We start from the raw sequence: 14,144 nt of genomic DNA, 5'->3' as shown, positions 1-14,144 counted from the left end.
ATTTTGTTTTATCTGATATGACAATTTAAGCGAATTTTTATGTTACAAGTTTACTGTCATAAAAGTACAGTAAAATAGAGTATATACGCTCAAACAGTGTAAATTTGTCATATTTTATACATTTTTATTATTTTATATTAGACACTTCGGAAGAGCAAATTTTAACAGTTGACAACTTGATCTTTCAGATACACACTCAGTAGTCCGCCTTAAAAATATCACTTTGGTCGTTTTTCTTAGAGATTTTTTAGTTTTAAAATGTTTGGGATATTTGATATTGAAACGAAAATTTGTATTTTAAAAAGCTTTCCAACCAGAATTATATTTTAGGAAAATAATATATGTTTTTTTTTCATTTGCATGCCTAAATAATTACGCAGTCTCGTTCACATACTGGGATAGGTTTGATAGTGATTTTGAAATTTGCCCAGTTATTCTTTTGCAAATTTCGAATCGTGTGAACTCTATCTAATAAATAACCCCAAAATAAAACAAATTGAAAGGTCAGAGTTTCCTATTTCGTACACCCCCAAGAGCAACAGTTGTCGAATTTCATGTCTGTAGGACGATGAGAACATACATTTTTCTATATGTCAATTTGTCACATACACATCTACTTGTATTACTGACTTAGATTTATTTGTACCTATTGTAATTTGTATTTATTTCCATACACTGGATTATAAAAGGAAGAGTGCTTTGTGCCGCAAATAAATAAAAAAAAAACAAAATCTAGATCGATTTCAGGGGGATATAAAATTAACAAGTAATGAGCCAATTATAATGGAACAGTTAACACAATAAAAGGGTCGGTTAGTCATTATCTAAAATATAACAATTGGTTGTAAACAAACATCAATATGACGATATATCGTTTTTTGGATTCAATATTGGATGGAATAATACTTACGTGGTGCATCCTCATATTCGGGCAACGGCACAGTAACTTACAAGGCGGTATCCTAGTCTGCTGATAACTTATCAGGTAGCCAAGGTCTAACTTGCTGACAGGCCTCCTTGATTTAGTCGTCGTTAATAGCAATTGGAAGCGAAAGTTGTTTGATGACAATCCCTACGTTTGTTTGCTCACCGCATTGTCATCAATCACGATCGAGAGCGTCAACTCAGGGAAATGATGACAAGGTGGAACGTTTTGATACAGAGTTGCCCCGGGATGTGTTTGTGGTGCCGCGATTTGTCACAGAATGTTGTGTAATAATGCGATCCATATAACCTAGGGCGTCTTGGAATTTGTTTCAGAGCGTTGCGCGCAAATTTTACTGGTTTCTCTAACGAAACGATTGAATTTTCGGTGAATATTTAACACATAACCTAACATACGAATTATTGATTGATACATTCAAAATGCAGAAATTTAATTTATAAATCCACTTCTTAATCAAATATTTGTTACAATACAACTAATTATGTCACTCAAAACCCAATTACACACATTACTGACCTTCTTTGATGTGTTAAATAACTAAACTGTATAGTATGTAATAGTCTATTTACATATTGCCTTGCGTAATAAATCTGTTAATTGCTGACGATGATACAATTGTATGCAGGTTTTTTTTTACATAACTCATACTTTTCGGCTAACAACTCCATAAATACAATAATATAGTTATTTAAATGGTCAGAGTGCAAGTTCAATTACACACATTCAAACTCGTTTTATACTTTTGTTGGCTGAGCGTTAGTGAAGCCTATTGCTCAAGGGGTTGGAAAGAACTTGGTTGTTCTTTGTATGTCTGTCTGTCTCCAACACGAACTGATCTGTCATGGAGATAATGTGCGAACAAACCCATGTGGACATACCGACATACTACTCAATAGAACAACTTTAGTGCTGAATGCTTCCGCTATACGTCAACCCATTCTCGAGATAATGTGTGAACAAACCCACGTGGCCATACCGGCACACTACTCAATAGAACAACTTAAGTGCTGAATGCTTCCACTGTACGTCAACCCATTCTCGAGATAATGTGTGAACAAACCCACGTGGATATACCGACATACTACTCAATAGAACAACTCAAGTGCTGAATGCTTCCGCTGTACGTATAGCGACATACGATTCAATAGAACAACTTAAATGCTGAACAAACTTCCGTGTACGTATACCGACATACTACTCAATAGAACAACTTAAGTGCTGAATGCTTCCGCTGTACGTCAACCCATTCTCGAGATAATGTACAACAAACCCACGTGGACATACCGGCATACTACTCAATAGAACAACTCAAGTGCTGAATGCTTCCGCTGTACGTCAACCCATTCTCGAGATAATGTGTGAACAAACCCACGTGGACATACCGGCATACTACTCAATAGAACAACTTAAGTGCTGAATGCTTCCACTGTACGTCAACCCATTCTCGAGATAATGTGTGAACAAACCCACGTGGACATACCGGCATACTACTCAATAGAACAACTCAAGTGCTGAATGCTTCCGCTGTACGTCAACCCATTCTCGAGATCATGTGTGAACAAACCCACGTGGATATACCGGCATACTACTCAATAGAACAACTTAAGTGCTGAATGCTTCCGCTGTACGTCAACCCATTCTCGAGATAATGTGTGAACAAACCCACGTGGATATACCGACATACTACTCAATAGAACAACTTAAGTGCTGAATGCTTCCGCTGTACGTCAACCCATTCTCGAGATAATGTGTGAACAAAACCCACGTGGACATACCGGCATACTACTCAATAGAACAACTTAAGTGCTGAATGCTTCCGCTGTACGTCAACCCATTCTCGAGATAATGTGTGAACAAACCCACGTGGACATACCGGCATACTACTCAATAGAACAACTTAAGTGCTGAATGCTTCCGCTGTACGTATACCGACATACTACTCAATAGAACAACTTAAATGCTGAATGCTTCCGCTGTACGTAAACCGACATACTACTCAATAGAACAACTCAAGTGCTGAATGCTTCCGCTGTACGTATACCGACATACTACTCAATAGAACAACTTAAATGCTGAATGCTTCCGCTGTACGTAAACCGACATACTACTCAATAGCACAACTTAAATGCTGAATGCTTCCGCTGTACGTATATACCGACATACGATTCAATAGAACAACTTAAATGCTGAATGCTTCCGCTGTACGTAAACCGACATACTACTCAATAGAACAACTTAAATGCTGTATGCTTCCGCTGTACGTATACCGACATACGATTTCAATAGAACTACTCAAGTGCTGAATTCTTCCGCTGTACGCCAGCCCATTCTCGAGATAATGTGTGAACAAACCCACGTGGACATACCGGCATACTACTCAATAGAACAACTCAAGTGCTGAATGCTTCCACTGTACGTCGACCCATTCTCGAGATAATGTGTGAACAAACCCACGTGGACATACCGGCATACTACTCAATAGAACAACTTAAGTGCTGAATGCTTCCACTGTACGTCAACCCATTCTCGAGATAATGTGCGAACAAACCCACGTGGACATACCGGCATACTACTCAATAGAACAACTCAAGTGCTGAATGCTTCCACTGTACGTCAACCCATTCTCGAGATAATGTGCGAACAAACCCACGTGGATATACCGACATACTACTCAATAGAACAACTCAAGTGCTGAATGCTTCCGCTGTACGCCAGCCCATTCTCGAGATAATGTGGGAACAAACCCACGTGGACATACCGACACACACATCCAGTAAAAAAAATCAAAACAATTACTACAGAAATTAATTTATGTACCTTTCTACAAAACAAAAAAGACATTTATATTTTTGGACCTCTATTCACCCAAATGATTGTAGATTTCTGTACATTGTCCTATTGTAATCATCCTCCTGACAGAAACATCTGGAGACTGTGCATATTGGTACCGATCATGAGCACCAGACTATCACGAAGTCTTAAAAACAAACTCAAGTGAATGTTTATGATATTAAACATGATGGCCTATGGGCTTATGTACAATCTTATCTTTATGCTTAAAACATTTTATTTCTTTCAAACTTGACTATAAACTATAAGTATTTGGAATATACAAACGACATATTAAATATTTACCATAGTATGCCTAAACGTTTTATACTTATAATATTAAAATTATAACATAGAAAACAACAATTAAAAACTGACACACTCAGTTTCAACGGTGAATAAAAAAAGGACGCAATACAACCTTAAGTGATGTATTTCACATGCATATCTTTATACATTGGAAGAGTTTTTTTGTTTTTTTTTTTTCAGATAATACTGTAAAACATTTGGTTCTATAATGAAAAATACAGGATAAGACCAGACCCATACTCAGACCGGTTTTCGTACAATTTTACACATTTATTTGAAGGGACTGTGTCGACGGACGAGGTAGCCAATCTAATAACTGTAACGCTATTATAGGCTAAATTTGTAATATCGGTGATTACAATTTTGAAGAAACTGTGACTATTACAAGGAAATGGTGGGGGGGGGGATGAAGTGGTGGCCAAATATCTTTTCCGGAGCATGCCAAAGCTGAGTTTAGCCCTGGATACGATTATAATTTGATCTTTAAAATGTTCTATTTGAATGGTATAGGCAATGAAAGCGAATTGGCAATGTTTTCTAATTTTACAGTAGATGACTTTTTAAGTCTTAATCCTTTCTTTCCTTTTCTTTTTATGTGCAGATTTATTTAATCATTTTTTTATTTCCCCTTCTTAGCCTGTACTGTATTTCATAAATAGATGTTGTAACTTATGAAATGACTTACAAGACACTTAATGTTTATTGTTTCTGACATCCCCCACTCATCTTCTGTTATAAATTACAAATTTTCAGATAAATTACTATGGTAGCCTACTTGTTCCTCTAAATTCATGAGCGTGCACTGATGAATATGACAGATTAACCCCGATCTGAAATTCTAAATTTCCGTTTTCTTTTTTTCAAGTTTATTTTACCGAGTATTTTCACTCAACTAAAACCATTTAAACTTCTAACATTATAATAACACATGTATGATAGTTATGGATATTTTTATATACCCTCAATTTTAATAATATAGATATCTCTGAAGTTATTCCCTTACACCGAAATAAAATAAAAATAAACTCATAACGTCTAAGAAGTAATAAGCGATTAAGAAACCCAAATTAACGTTAAAACTGTTGCAACATTTAGTAAAGTTTTTAAATTGTGGCTATATAAACTCTTTCTTAAGCGTTTAAATAAATTTTGCTCATTACGCAACAGATTTGGAAAAATTAAATTCCAAATCCTTCAAGATAATTAATAAATCCTCTATTTGAACTAGGCAGGTAGCAAGCAAACTCAAATGTACCCTAACCTCACTTCCAATTCTGACAAATCTGACATGTTTTAAGTTTTTTTTTAATTGTTTCTATATTTTTAATAAGTAAAATAATATCCAACAGTTAGATATATGGGCTACATAACACATAATAAAAGCCAAAAAATCTATTACGCGAATATTTGTAAAAATAAATGATAAAAAATAAACAGAAGGGTTACGTTTCGAGTTTTTGATTCAACACATACAGGTTATGCAGTGTTAGCGTACCTTGTTGATGGCGGTCCGCAGGTGCTCGCGCATCCTCCGACTGGGCCTGTGGCTGTACATAAGTCAAGTCAGTCAGTCGCCGTCACCGCCAACTGTGTCTCCGGTATGTAAACCTGGCCTGAGGTGGGTGTAGATACACTTACACTCGTTATTTTCCTATTGTACCAGCTGTCCTGTCCGTGTGGTCTCCTCTAAACCACATCCTACTCGGGCCGGTTGTCAAAACGCTGAAACGACGACTAATTGGTCTCTTTATGGAAGTGGGAAGCGTCTTTCTTCGCGGAATTAAAAGTGAGGTTATGTTGTGTTTTCAGTTCAGCTCCTACCTTTTATCTGTTTTTCGCTTGTATTATTATTGACGTTCCCCTTGTCCGTTTAAGTGCAGCCTAGTGATTATTTTGCCAATTACACAGTGTTTAATAAGCTGTTGGAATTATTTTTAACTGTTGACAGCATTATCACCATAGAACTGTATTTGCGTTGTAAAAAATTCTGTAGCAATTCGTTTAATCTACTAAAATTTTGTTCGTTAAATCTAAACAATAGTGTAACAAAGTTTTTGTTACAGTCTTTTTTCGTAACTGAGCTCGAAATAATAAAAGGAGGTTTTATTAAATATGTATACTACATTTAGGATGTTCTATCAGTACCGTATGTTCTTTTAAATACATTTATGAAATTAAAATGAATACATATTATAAATATACATTAATGTATGGAATTAGTACACTTTTAAGACGCCATTGATTTTGGATAGTTGTATAAACAATAAAGACGCTATTAAAAGTACAAACAAAACATTTTTTTTTAAATAACCAACACTAACATTGTGAAAAATATGTTAGACTAGGATATCACACTTTTAAAATGAGAAAATTATGGCAAAAAGTACAGTAGTTTTAAGGGATACAAATCAAGATAGCCTCTAGATGTTAATAATAAAGCATGTTTTGTAAGCATCTATATAATATGCTTACAAAAGTTTTAATTCTTAAAAGGAAATAATGTATCCTGTTTAAGCATGTATTAAGTGCAGTTACTGGCCAAATTTATTAGATTTAGTCACCATATTCTTTTATATCAATCACTATCCAGCTAATAATTAAAATTTTTAATAACTAATAATACAATTTTATATGCTATGAAGATAACATTTATAATATTAACAGCTTGTTTCATTGATTTTCTTAGTCATTATTTTTACAATTTTAACATTATGTACCTTTCTCAATCCAAACAATTATCCTGCAATATAAGAAGACTTAAGAATATTAAAACCTGTAAGTTATAGAATTTTTAGATACCAAATTCATTATATGAAATTGTGCAGCTATAATTTTAATTCTTTATATCTAATGTGACAATAATTCAGGAATAATATAGTTTTCACAAAGTAAATTGTTTTTGAAGTAGTAAGCGTTTCAAAATTGTGAATTATGATTTATAAATTTATGAGAATCCATTACATGTTAATCATCTATTCCATTTGCAACGATTGTCCAAAATTATAATAATAGATGCACCGAATAAACATTAAATTAAAAATCTAATTTCAATTTTTAAAGAGCAATGTAGAAAATTTAGTAAGAAATATTTAATCTTGCTGCTAGAAATCACTACAGTGAATTCTAAAATTCTAAATATGTTGAAGACATTCATAATAGAAGCAAATATTATGAAGTTCTACTATACTAATTGAGTTGCAAAAAAACAGGTGGTAGCAAACCTTTGATTTTCTTCTTAATGATTAAAGATTATTAACATGTAAACTAACACATCTCTCCTAATATTTTTTTATTAGTTTAAAACTTCATTTAAATTTCCTTCAGAACCATTTAAGCTAAAACATGCTTGCAACTTAAAAATGTTAGATTTTATCATCTTTTAAGGTTGCCAGCTTTAGAATTTTCTCGAATAAAAATCCCCAAAGTCTTTTTAAAGCAAAAGAAGTAATCCTCTTAAAAATCCCTCTTGTATATCGAATTTAGCCAACTAAAATCTTAGACAAAATTATTTTTAAACATTTTTGTGCAAGTTTGTAGACATTCAGAGAAAATACACCTGGTAAAAAATCTCAAACAGTACATATAAATAAATAAATGCATACATGTTATTCACAATACACATACAATTAAAAAAAATTCAAAACGTTTTCTAAATACTAAAAATTGTAAATGTTTCATTCTTTTAGACTTAAAATATGGTAGTGACTAAAAAAACTCATCTTCATCATGGACTTTTTCCCCTAATTGATACGCAAACAGGTACAGTTACAGTAATTTTTCAGTCTTTCCCAAATTACACATAAAGCAACATGCACAAAACTAAAACTAGTACACATAACAATAACCGTAGATTAGAACTATGACAGTATGTTGGGTGTTACCTCCAGAAATTCATCATCCTCGTCAATGTAGTTGTCATTTAAACACTGGTTACAACCAATAGCGTAACCTTGCAGACAAGCCTTCCACCACATGTTGCCGGGTCTCGTCCAGACTTGCCACTGCCTAACCTCATTCGCATCACCAATTAGGAAGTCTTCATTCTCAAAGGTGTTAAACAGCTTCACAACATGATCCTGCTTATATACAACTCTCTCTCTCTTTCTACGTCCATACTGTACTATAATGAAACGTCAAAGTGACTTAAATTAGGTAATTTGTAAGATATTTAAGCATTAAAAAAGTGCTCAGACTATGAAATCCTGCATACATATTGTCAATATTTTATTTTTACCTAACTTTAATTTTCTCATAGTATAGAAGAAAATATTTTGATTATCCAGTAAGTTAGTTAGTTTTAGTGGAAAATACTAGTTTTAAATCACACCAGACAAAAGATATTGATCGCGCAAATGTTGGCCTGTTTGGTTAATTAAATTCTAATTCAAAATATCTTTCTTGTAGAACAGTGTACACTGATTATAGTAACAATCATCTATAACATAATTTTTACTTTATCAAGAATAAGGTTTGCTCAAATATTCATTTTTTTGTATAGACAAAACAGTTTGTAAATATACCAGTTTTATAATGTAGTTGGTAAGTAATTATTGTTATTTTCTTATATTTCTTCCAAACTGCTTATCTAAAAAAAATTTTACATGTACATAGTATAGAAGAAAATATTTTGATTATTCAGTAATTTAGTTATTTTCAGTGGAAAATACTAGTTTTAAATCACATCAGACAAAAGATATTGATCGCGCAAATGTCGGTCTGTTTGGTTAATTAGATTTTAATTCAAAATGTCTGTTTCATAACAGTATACACTGTATTATAGAGACAGTCATCTATAACAAAATGATTACTTTATCAAAAATAAGGTTGCTTAAATATTCATTTTTTTGTACAGATAAACATTTTGTAAATAAACAAACAGTTTTATCCCAGTTTGGTTTTATAACGTAAATCAGGTAAGTAATTATTGTTCTTTTCTGATATTTCTTCCAAACTTTTTATCTAAAAAATTTTTACATGTACATGGTATAGAATTCATCGATAGTATCAGTAGAAAATACTAGTTTTAAATCACAACAGACAAAAAAAATGGTGATCGCGCAAATATCAATGTGTTTCGTTAATTAAATTCAAATTCAAAATGTCGTTTTAGAACAGGGTATACTATATTATAGTAAAACAATCATGTATAACAAAATCATTACTTTATCATGAATAAGGTTTGCTTAAATATTCATTTTTCGTATGGCTAAACAGTTTTATCCAAATAGTACTAAATGTTAATAAAACAATACCATTTTCCAAATGGTTTATTTTTTGGATGAGCCTTTTAAAACCAAAAGTTTCGTCAGGCGACTCCTCAAATAAATATTTACATTATTTTTATTGCAATTAATATTAAAATACTATACGGTGTAAATATGCAAATACAAAAATTTTGGGAATATTTCAGCCAGTATGAAAAATTAGATGTGACTACAGTTTAATTTATGAATAAATTAAGAAGAAGACTGGAAAGTTCAATAGAGCCTTCTTCATTGTTTATGAATTTTTCTTTATTTCTATTTATGTATACTGTTTCCCAAGAATTTAGGTTTATTGGTTTTGTTACTTTTTTATTAATTTATAATTATGTTCTTTATGCTGACTCAATGCAGTGCATGGCTACAGCAGATTTTTCAACTTGCCCATATTTTGTGTATGTTAAATACTCTTTAAATTGTGTTTTTATTGCTCTTTTTGTTTGTCATATATAATTCTTTTCACAGTCATCGCAACCAATTTCATAAATTCCTGATTTATTATTATCATTTGAAATTTTGTCTTTAGGGTTTCCTAAAATTTGGGATAGTTTGTTGCTTGTTCTATGAGTGACAGTTTTGTTTGTTTTTTTTTTTTTTGTTTTTGCATATTTGGTTTGAGAAAGTTTGTATGTTGTGCAAATAAATTCTTCTTATGTGTCTTGAGGTGGCCTTAATGTTGTTTTGTCTTTTCTAGCCGTGTAGTGTAACCATTGAACGTAGCAAATATATTTTATGTAATTTCATTTTTTATTGTAGTTTTCTGTTGAAAGTAAGTTTTATCTAAATTTGCTTTTTTAATGTAGTAGGTAAATAAATAATTATTGTTCTTTTCTAATTTCCTCTGAACTTTTTATCTAAAAATATTGTTCTTTATACAATTTTAATTATTTATATATTCTTGAACAAACTACATTTCTATAAAAAGTGTTGTTAAGATGTTATAAGAGATATGATTTTAACTTTGTCTTAAACATAACTGAACCCTCATAGAGTCCAAATGAGTGAAATTTAATGAATTTTTGCAAATTAGCTTCACTTATGAATATCTTTGAAAACCAAAAAAAAGACTGTAAGATGTAAATAATAACTTTCTAAGTTCATACATACAGTATTCTGTATAATTATTTTTTAAAGAAAAAAACACAACATTTAAAAAAAGTCACAGACAAAGACAATTTTATTATGACTGCTTCTAAGACTGATTTTTCAACCCCAATCTCAGAATGTTTTATAAAAAGTTTTACTTATCTCTACATATCTATTACAAATCATTAAAATATGAAGAAAATTTTACATCATTTACAAGACATCTTAAAAGCACAAACTACTAGCACAAAAGTCTTACAACAAAATGTAAAGGTTCCTAATTAAAAAATGAAATAATTATTTTATACATTTAAAGTGTACAAAATAAAGCAATAAGGCAATATAAAAGTTTATAAACATTAATTTAAGTAAAAATTGTTTCTTATTGTTTTAAATATTTAGTACATAGTTACATCTATTTGTGTTTTATTGTTCACATTTATTAAATTGTGAATTTACTAATGCATATTGAATGTTATTGTATTATGTAATATATTACAATTATGTGTTATCATACTGGTCACACATCTCTATTGCTATGCTTGAATTTACTGAATTAAGCACTGAGATTCTGGATACTTTAATTATCAATATGGAAACAATTTTTCTAAATATAATTCAGTTTTCATCTTGTACACTTCATCTAAGGGCAACAACATTTAGCAATGGTGCAGTAATTTCCTATGCCAAAACAACAATTAAAACTAACATAATTGATTGGGTTTTTAATGTAACTGCTATAAAATATATATGAGCACTGAAATTTAAGTTTTATTTAATTATAATACTAAACACATGAAACTGCAGGGTAAAGAACAAAAACACTGAGTCATTTATTAAAGTGGGTAGTATTAAATTAATTGTCACCTAGGGTTTTAAAATTACATCTCCACACTGAGAACGTATATAGTCATATATACAATATAAAATCCTAACCCTGAAAAGCGATCAATATAAACTGTACTCTTTTTAAATATATATTATGGGTTATATAACGTACATACAATTAATAATATTTGATGGGTGTAAATCTTTAACAAATCGCATAAGTGTTTATGACTAATCACTCTCAAAACAAATTAAATTCCGATGAACCATTGCTGATATGACAAATCAGTATTGACAAATCCTATTAACCGACTGAATTTGGTTATATCTAGTTATATATAACCACAACGTACTAGTTACTACTCTAAGCTGTTGTGCAACCCTACCATAATAATCTTAGCCATTAGGGTACGATAAGGTAGTCCGTCCTAATTACTATTTGTATTAGACAATTTACAGTAAGCAGATAATCTCCGGAGGCAACTGATTAGGTTCTTGAGTAGTATCGTAATAGAGGAGTCTTAGAGGAGTTCCAAGTAATGAAGGGCTGCTCAGGTACTTCCAAGATCGAGTTAAGGATGAGACTCTCGTATAGTTAAATATTTTAAGGACAAAACATTCCTTACATGATAAATGTTAGTTTGTTTTCTAATAATAGTTCTTATTAATTATAAACCACGTGTTTATGGGGGAAAAAATCAGAAACGGTACCAACATTACTTACAATAAATTATGTTTAACTGAAAATTAAGTACGAACACAGATAGCTATTCTCTTAAATTTTACTACAAATTTTTTTCAGTTTTGGAGTTACAGTAAATTTAGCAAATAGCATAAACTTAAAACGCCATTACAATAACTATTTGCCATTAATATGTCATCCAATGCCAAATAATTAACTAACGAACATAAAAGCTGGCATGACACTTAATTTGTCAGCCTTCGTTAATTTGATTGATAATGAATAACCTAACAAATAAATGAGCTATATATTCTACTCAAATATGATATTCGAGTATTCAGTTAACATGAGTTCTGTTGTTATTCAACACTTACTTTCAGCTGTTTGATATCACTCAAGCTCTGCCTTTCATATTTCTGTCCGTTGGACCATTCGTAGACCATTCTGCCGACTCAGAGACACCACACTGAGCCAGTTGTTTAAGATAATTAGTTTTAATTAGTCTCTAGAGTTACTGATAAGCACAGGTAGTCTATTAGTGGGCAAACTGATATTGCCAGAGTGGATAACCCCATCCTAAGAACACTTGACAATATCGTTTAGTTTGTGCAATAGCGCACAGTTTATTGAATGGCTTAAAAGTGGAATTTGTACTCTGATTTACAGATTGTCTAGCTCAGTGAAAACATTATCTGGATTACAACTGGAAATTAGGATAATTTTCTGAATGATTATGAGCATTTTAAAAGTCACTCTTTTGCTAAAGAAATCCCAAAACAATTATTTTACAGAAAACCAAAATTTTACTTCTTAGCATCATAATGTATGAGGGAGAATACAACATTGAACTTTCAGAGCATGTTCATAAACGGAATCTGTTTTGTTCTAAATTTTGGAAGGTTACACGTTATCAGGAGAGATTACATAACATAGCTATAGTGGAAAGTGTTGTTCAATATGAATGTTCATAAGCTCCAGTTCCAATTTTGGACCTGATGAGACAATGAGAATATCTCTTTACCAACATCGTGCTATATTTTGTAGTCTAGGTGTCTCTGATGTCGAAACGACACAAAGAGTTCGTTTGAGCTAATTCCTCTTGAAGTTTTTTTGGATCTCAAAATAACATGACTCCAGATATCAGGAGTCAAGTCTGTGACAGCTTCAGAGTAACAGGGTAAATTAGAGCTAAACTCCACGTTTGCCTGCTTCTTTATGTACATAATAGAAAAGTTTTTAACTAAGAATTTTTTGATCTTCACAAAAACATTCATCATTCACATTTTTTTTTTATGTTTCATAAACATATTTTTGAGACATTCAAGGTCAAAAGTATATTTAAAAAGCTATGATTCCAATTAAATATTAAGAAAATGAAAACTATGATGTGATATGGTCAGGTTTGCAAGTCATTCCAAGAGAACTTGATTTGACTTTGCCTTTTTTGGAAGGCTGATAAAGCAGGGTAACTGAAAAACTGTTAATTTTTATATTTCAAAATTGGGGATATCCATGGAGTCAGGAGGTTGATGAGCTGCTCCTGTCAACCATTTGTCAAAAGTAAGAACATTTTAATAATATGTGTATTTTAGTAATACATAAAAACAATACACTGTTGTACATTTTTTTGTGTCCCGGTATTCATTCACAGCACTGTATATATAATCTCAGACCTAAAACTCAAATGAAACAATATGCTGTTTAAGAACGAGTTATATTGTTTATTTTCACCCAACTCTATTACAAAGGTAATACACTTTGCTAAGGTTGCATGCAAGATTTCAGGTCATTATAATAATAATTGTGCTCAGTTTGTTTACAAATTTATTTATTCTGCGATTTTCTTGTTGCCATCGTGGTTACTCTTAACACCAATGTAAAAGTGTTTCCTAAAGTTTAGTCAGATTGCAAGAATGACATGCACTATCTTAGAACTTCATTGTTTATATAGAAATGAAACTTTGTGCAAAACTCAACTCCTTCTCGAGATATCGCACATACAGACATACATATTTCTATAAATTAATTATTTAAAATGCATATTAAAACTATAACTGTCAATAATTATTCTGGACTGTTATCGAGGTACCTACATAGAAAACTTCCATTTTTAAGAAAAGATTACTCATTTTAATATATATAATGGTCATGAACTAAATGTTAAATTTCTAACAGATTTGCAGAATTGCTAACAAATTTCTAA

The 14,144-nt window shown here is 31.5% G+C and overlaps 1 protein-coding gene across 3 annotated transcripts in view; it reads right to left on the bottom strand.

Annotated features, from left to right (window-relative positions):
* Positions 1 to 14,144, bottom strand: part of LOC124355388 (ATP-binding cassette sub-family C member 4-like) — a 107,048-nt gene that overhangs the window by 83,393 nt on the left and 9,511 nt on the right. Inside the window, exon 1 of one of the 3 annotated variants that reach the window (XM_046806511.1) lies at positions 7,966 to 8,182. The exons of 1 other annotated variant lie outside the window; for it this stretch is intronic. In XM_046806511.1, the coding sequence (XP_046662467.1) occupies positions 7,966 to 8,058 (93 nt within the window). In that variant the 5' untranslated portion in view covers positions 8,059 to 8,182. Of the gene's footprint in view, positions 1 to 5,579; positions 5,823 to 7,965; positions 8,183 to 14,144 lie in introns of those variants that run through there. One more of the 3 variants, XM_046806513.1, reaches the window with a different exon arrangement.

Source organism: Homalodisca vitripennis, chromosome 2, assembly GCF_021130785.1.
Source record: "Homalodisca vitripennis isolate AUS2020 chromosome 2, UT_GWSS_2.1, whole genome shotgun sequence".
NCBI lineage: Eukaryota > Metazoa > Arthropoda > Insecta > Hemiptera > Cicadellidae > Homalodisca > Homalodisca vitripennis.
The sequence above is the reverse complement of the archived record's forward strand: the minus strand, read 5'-3'. Positions and strand labels throughout refer to the sequence as shown.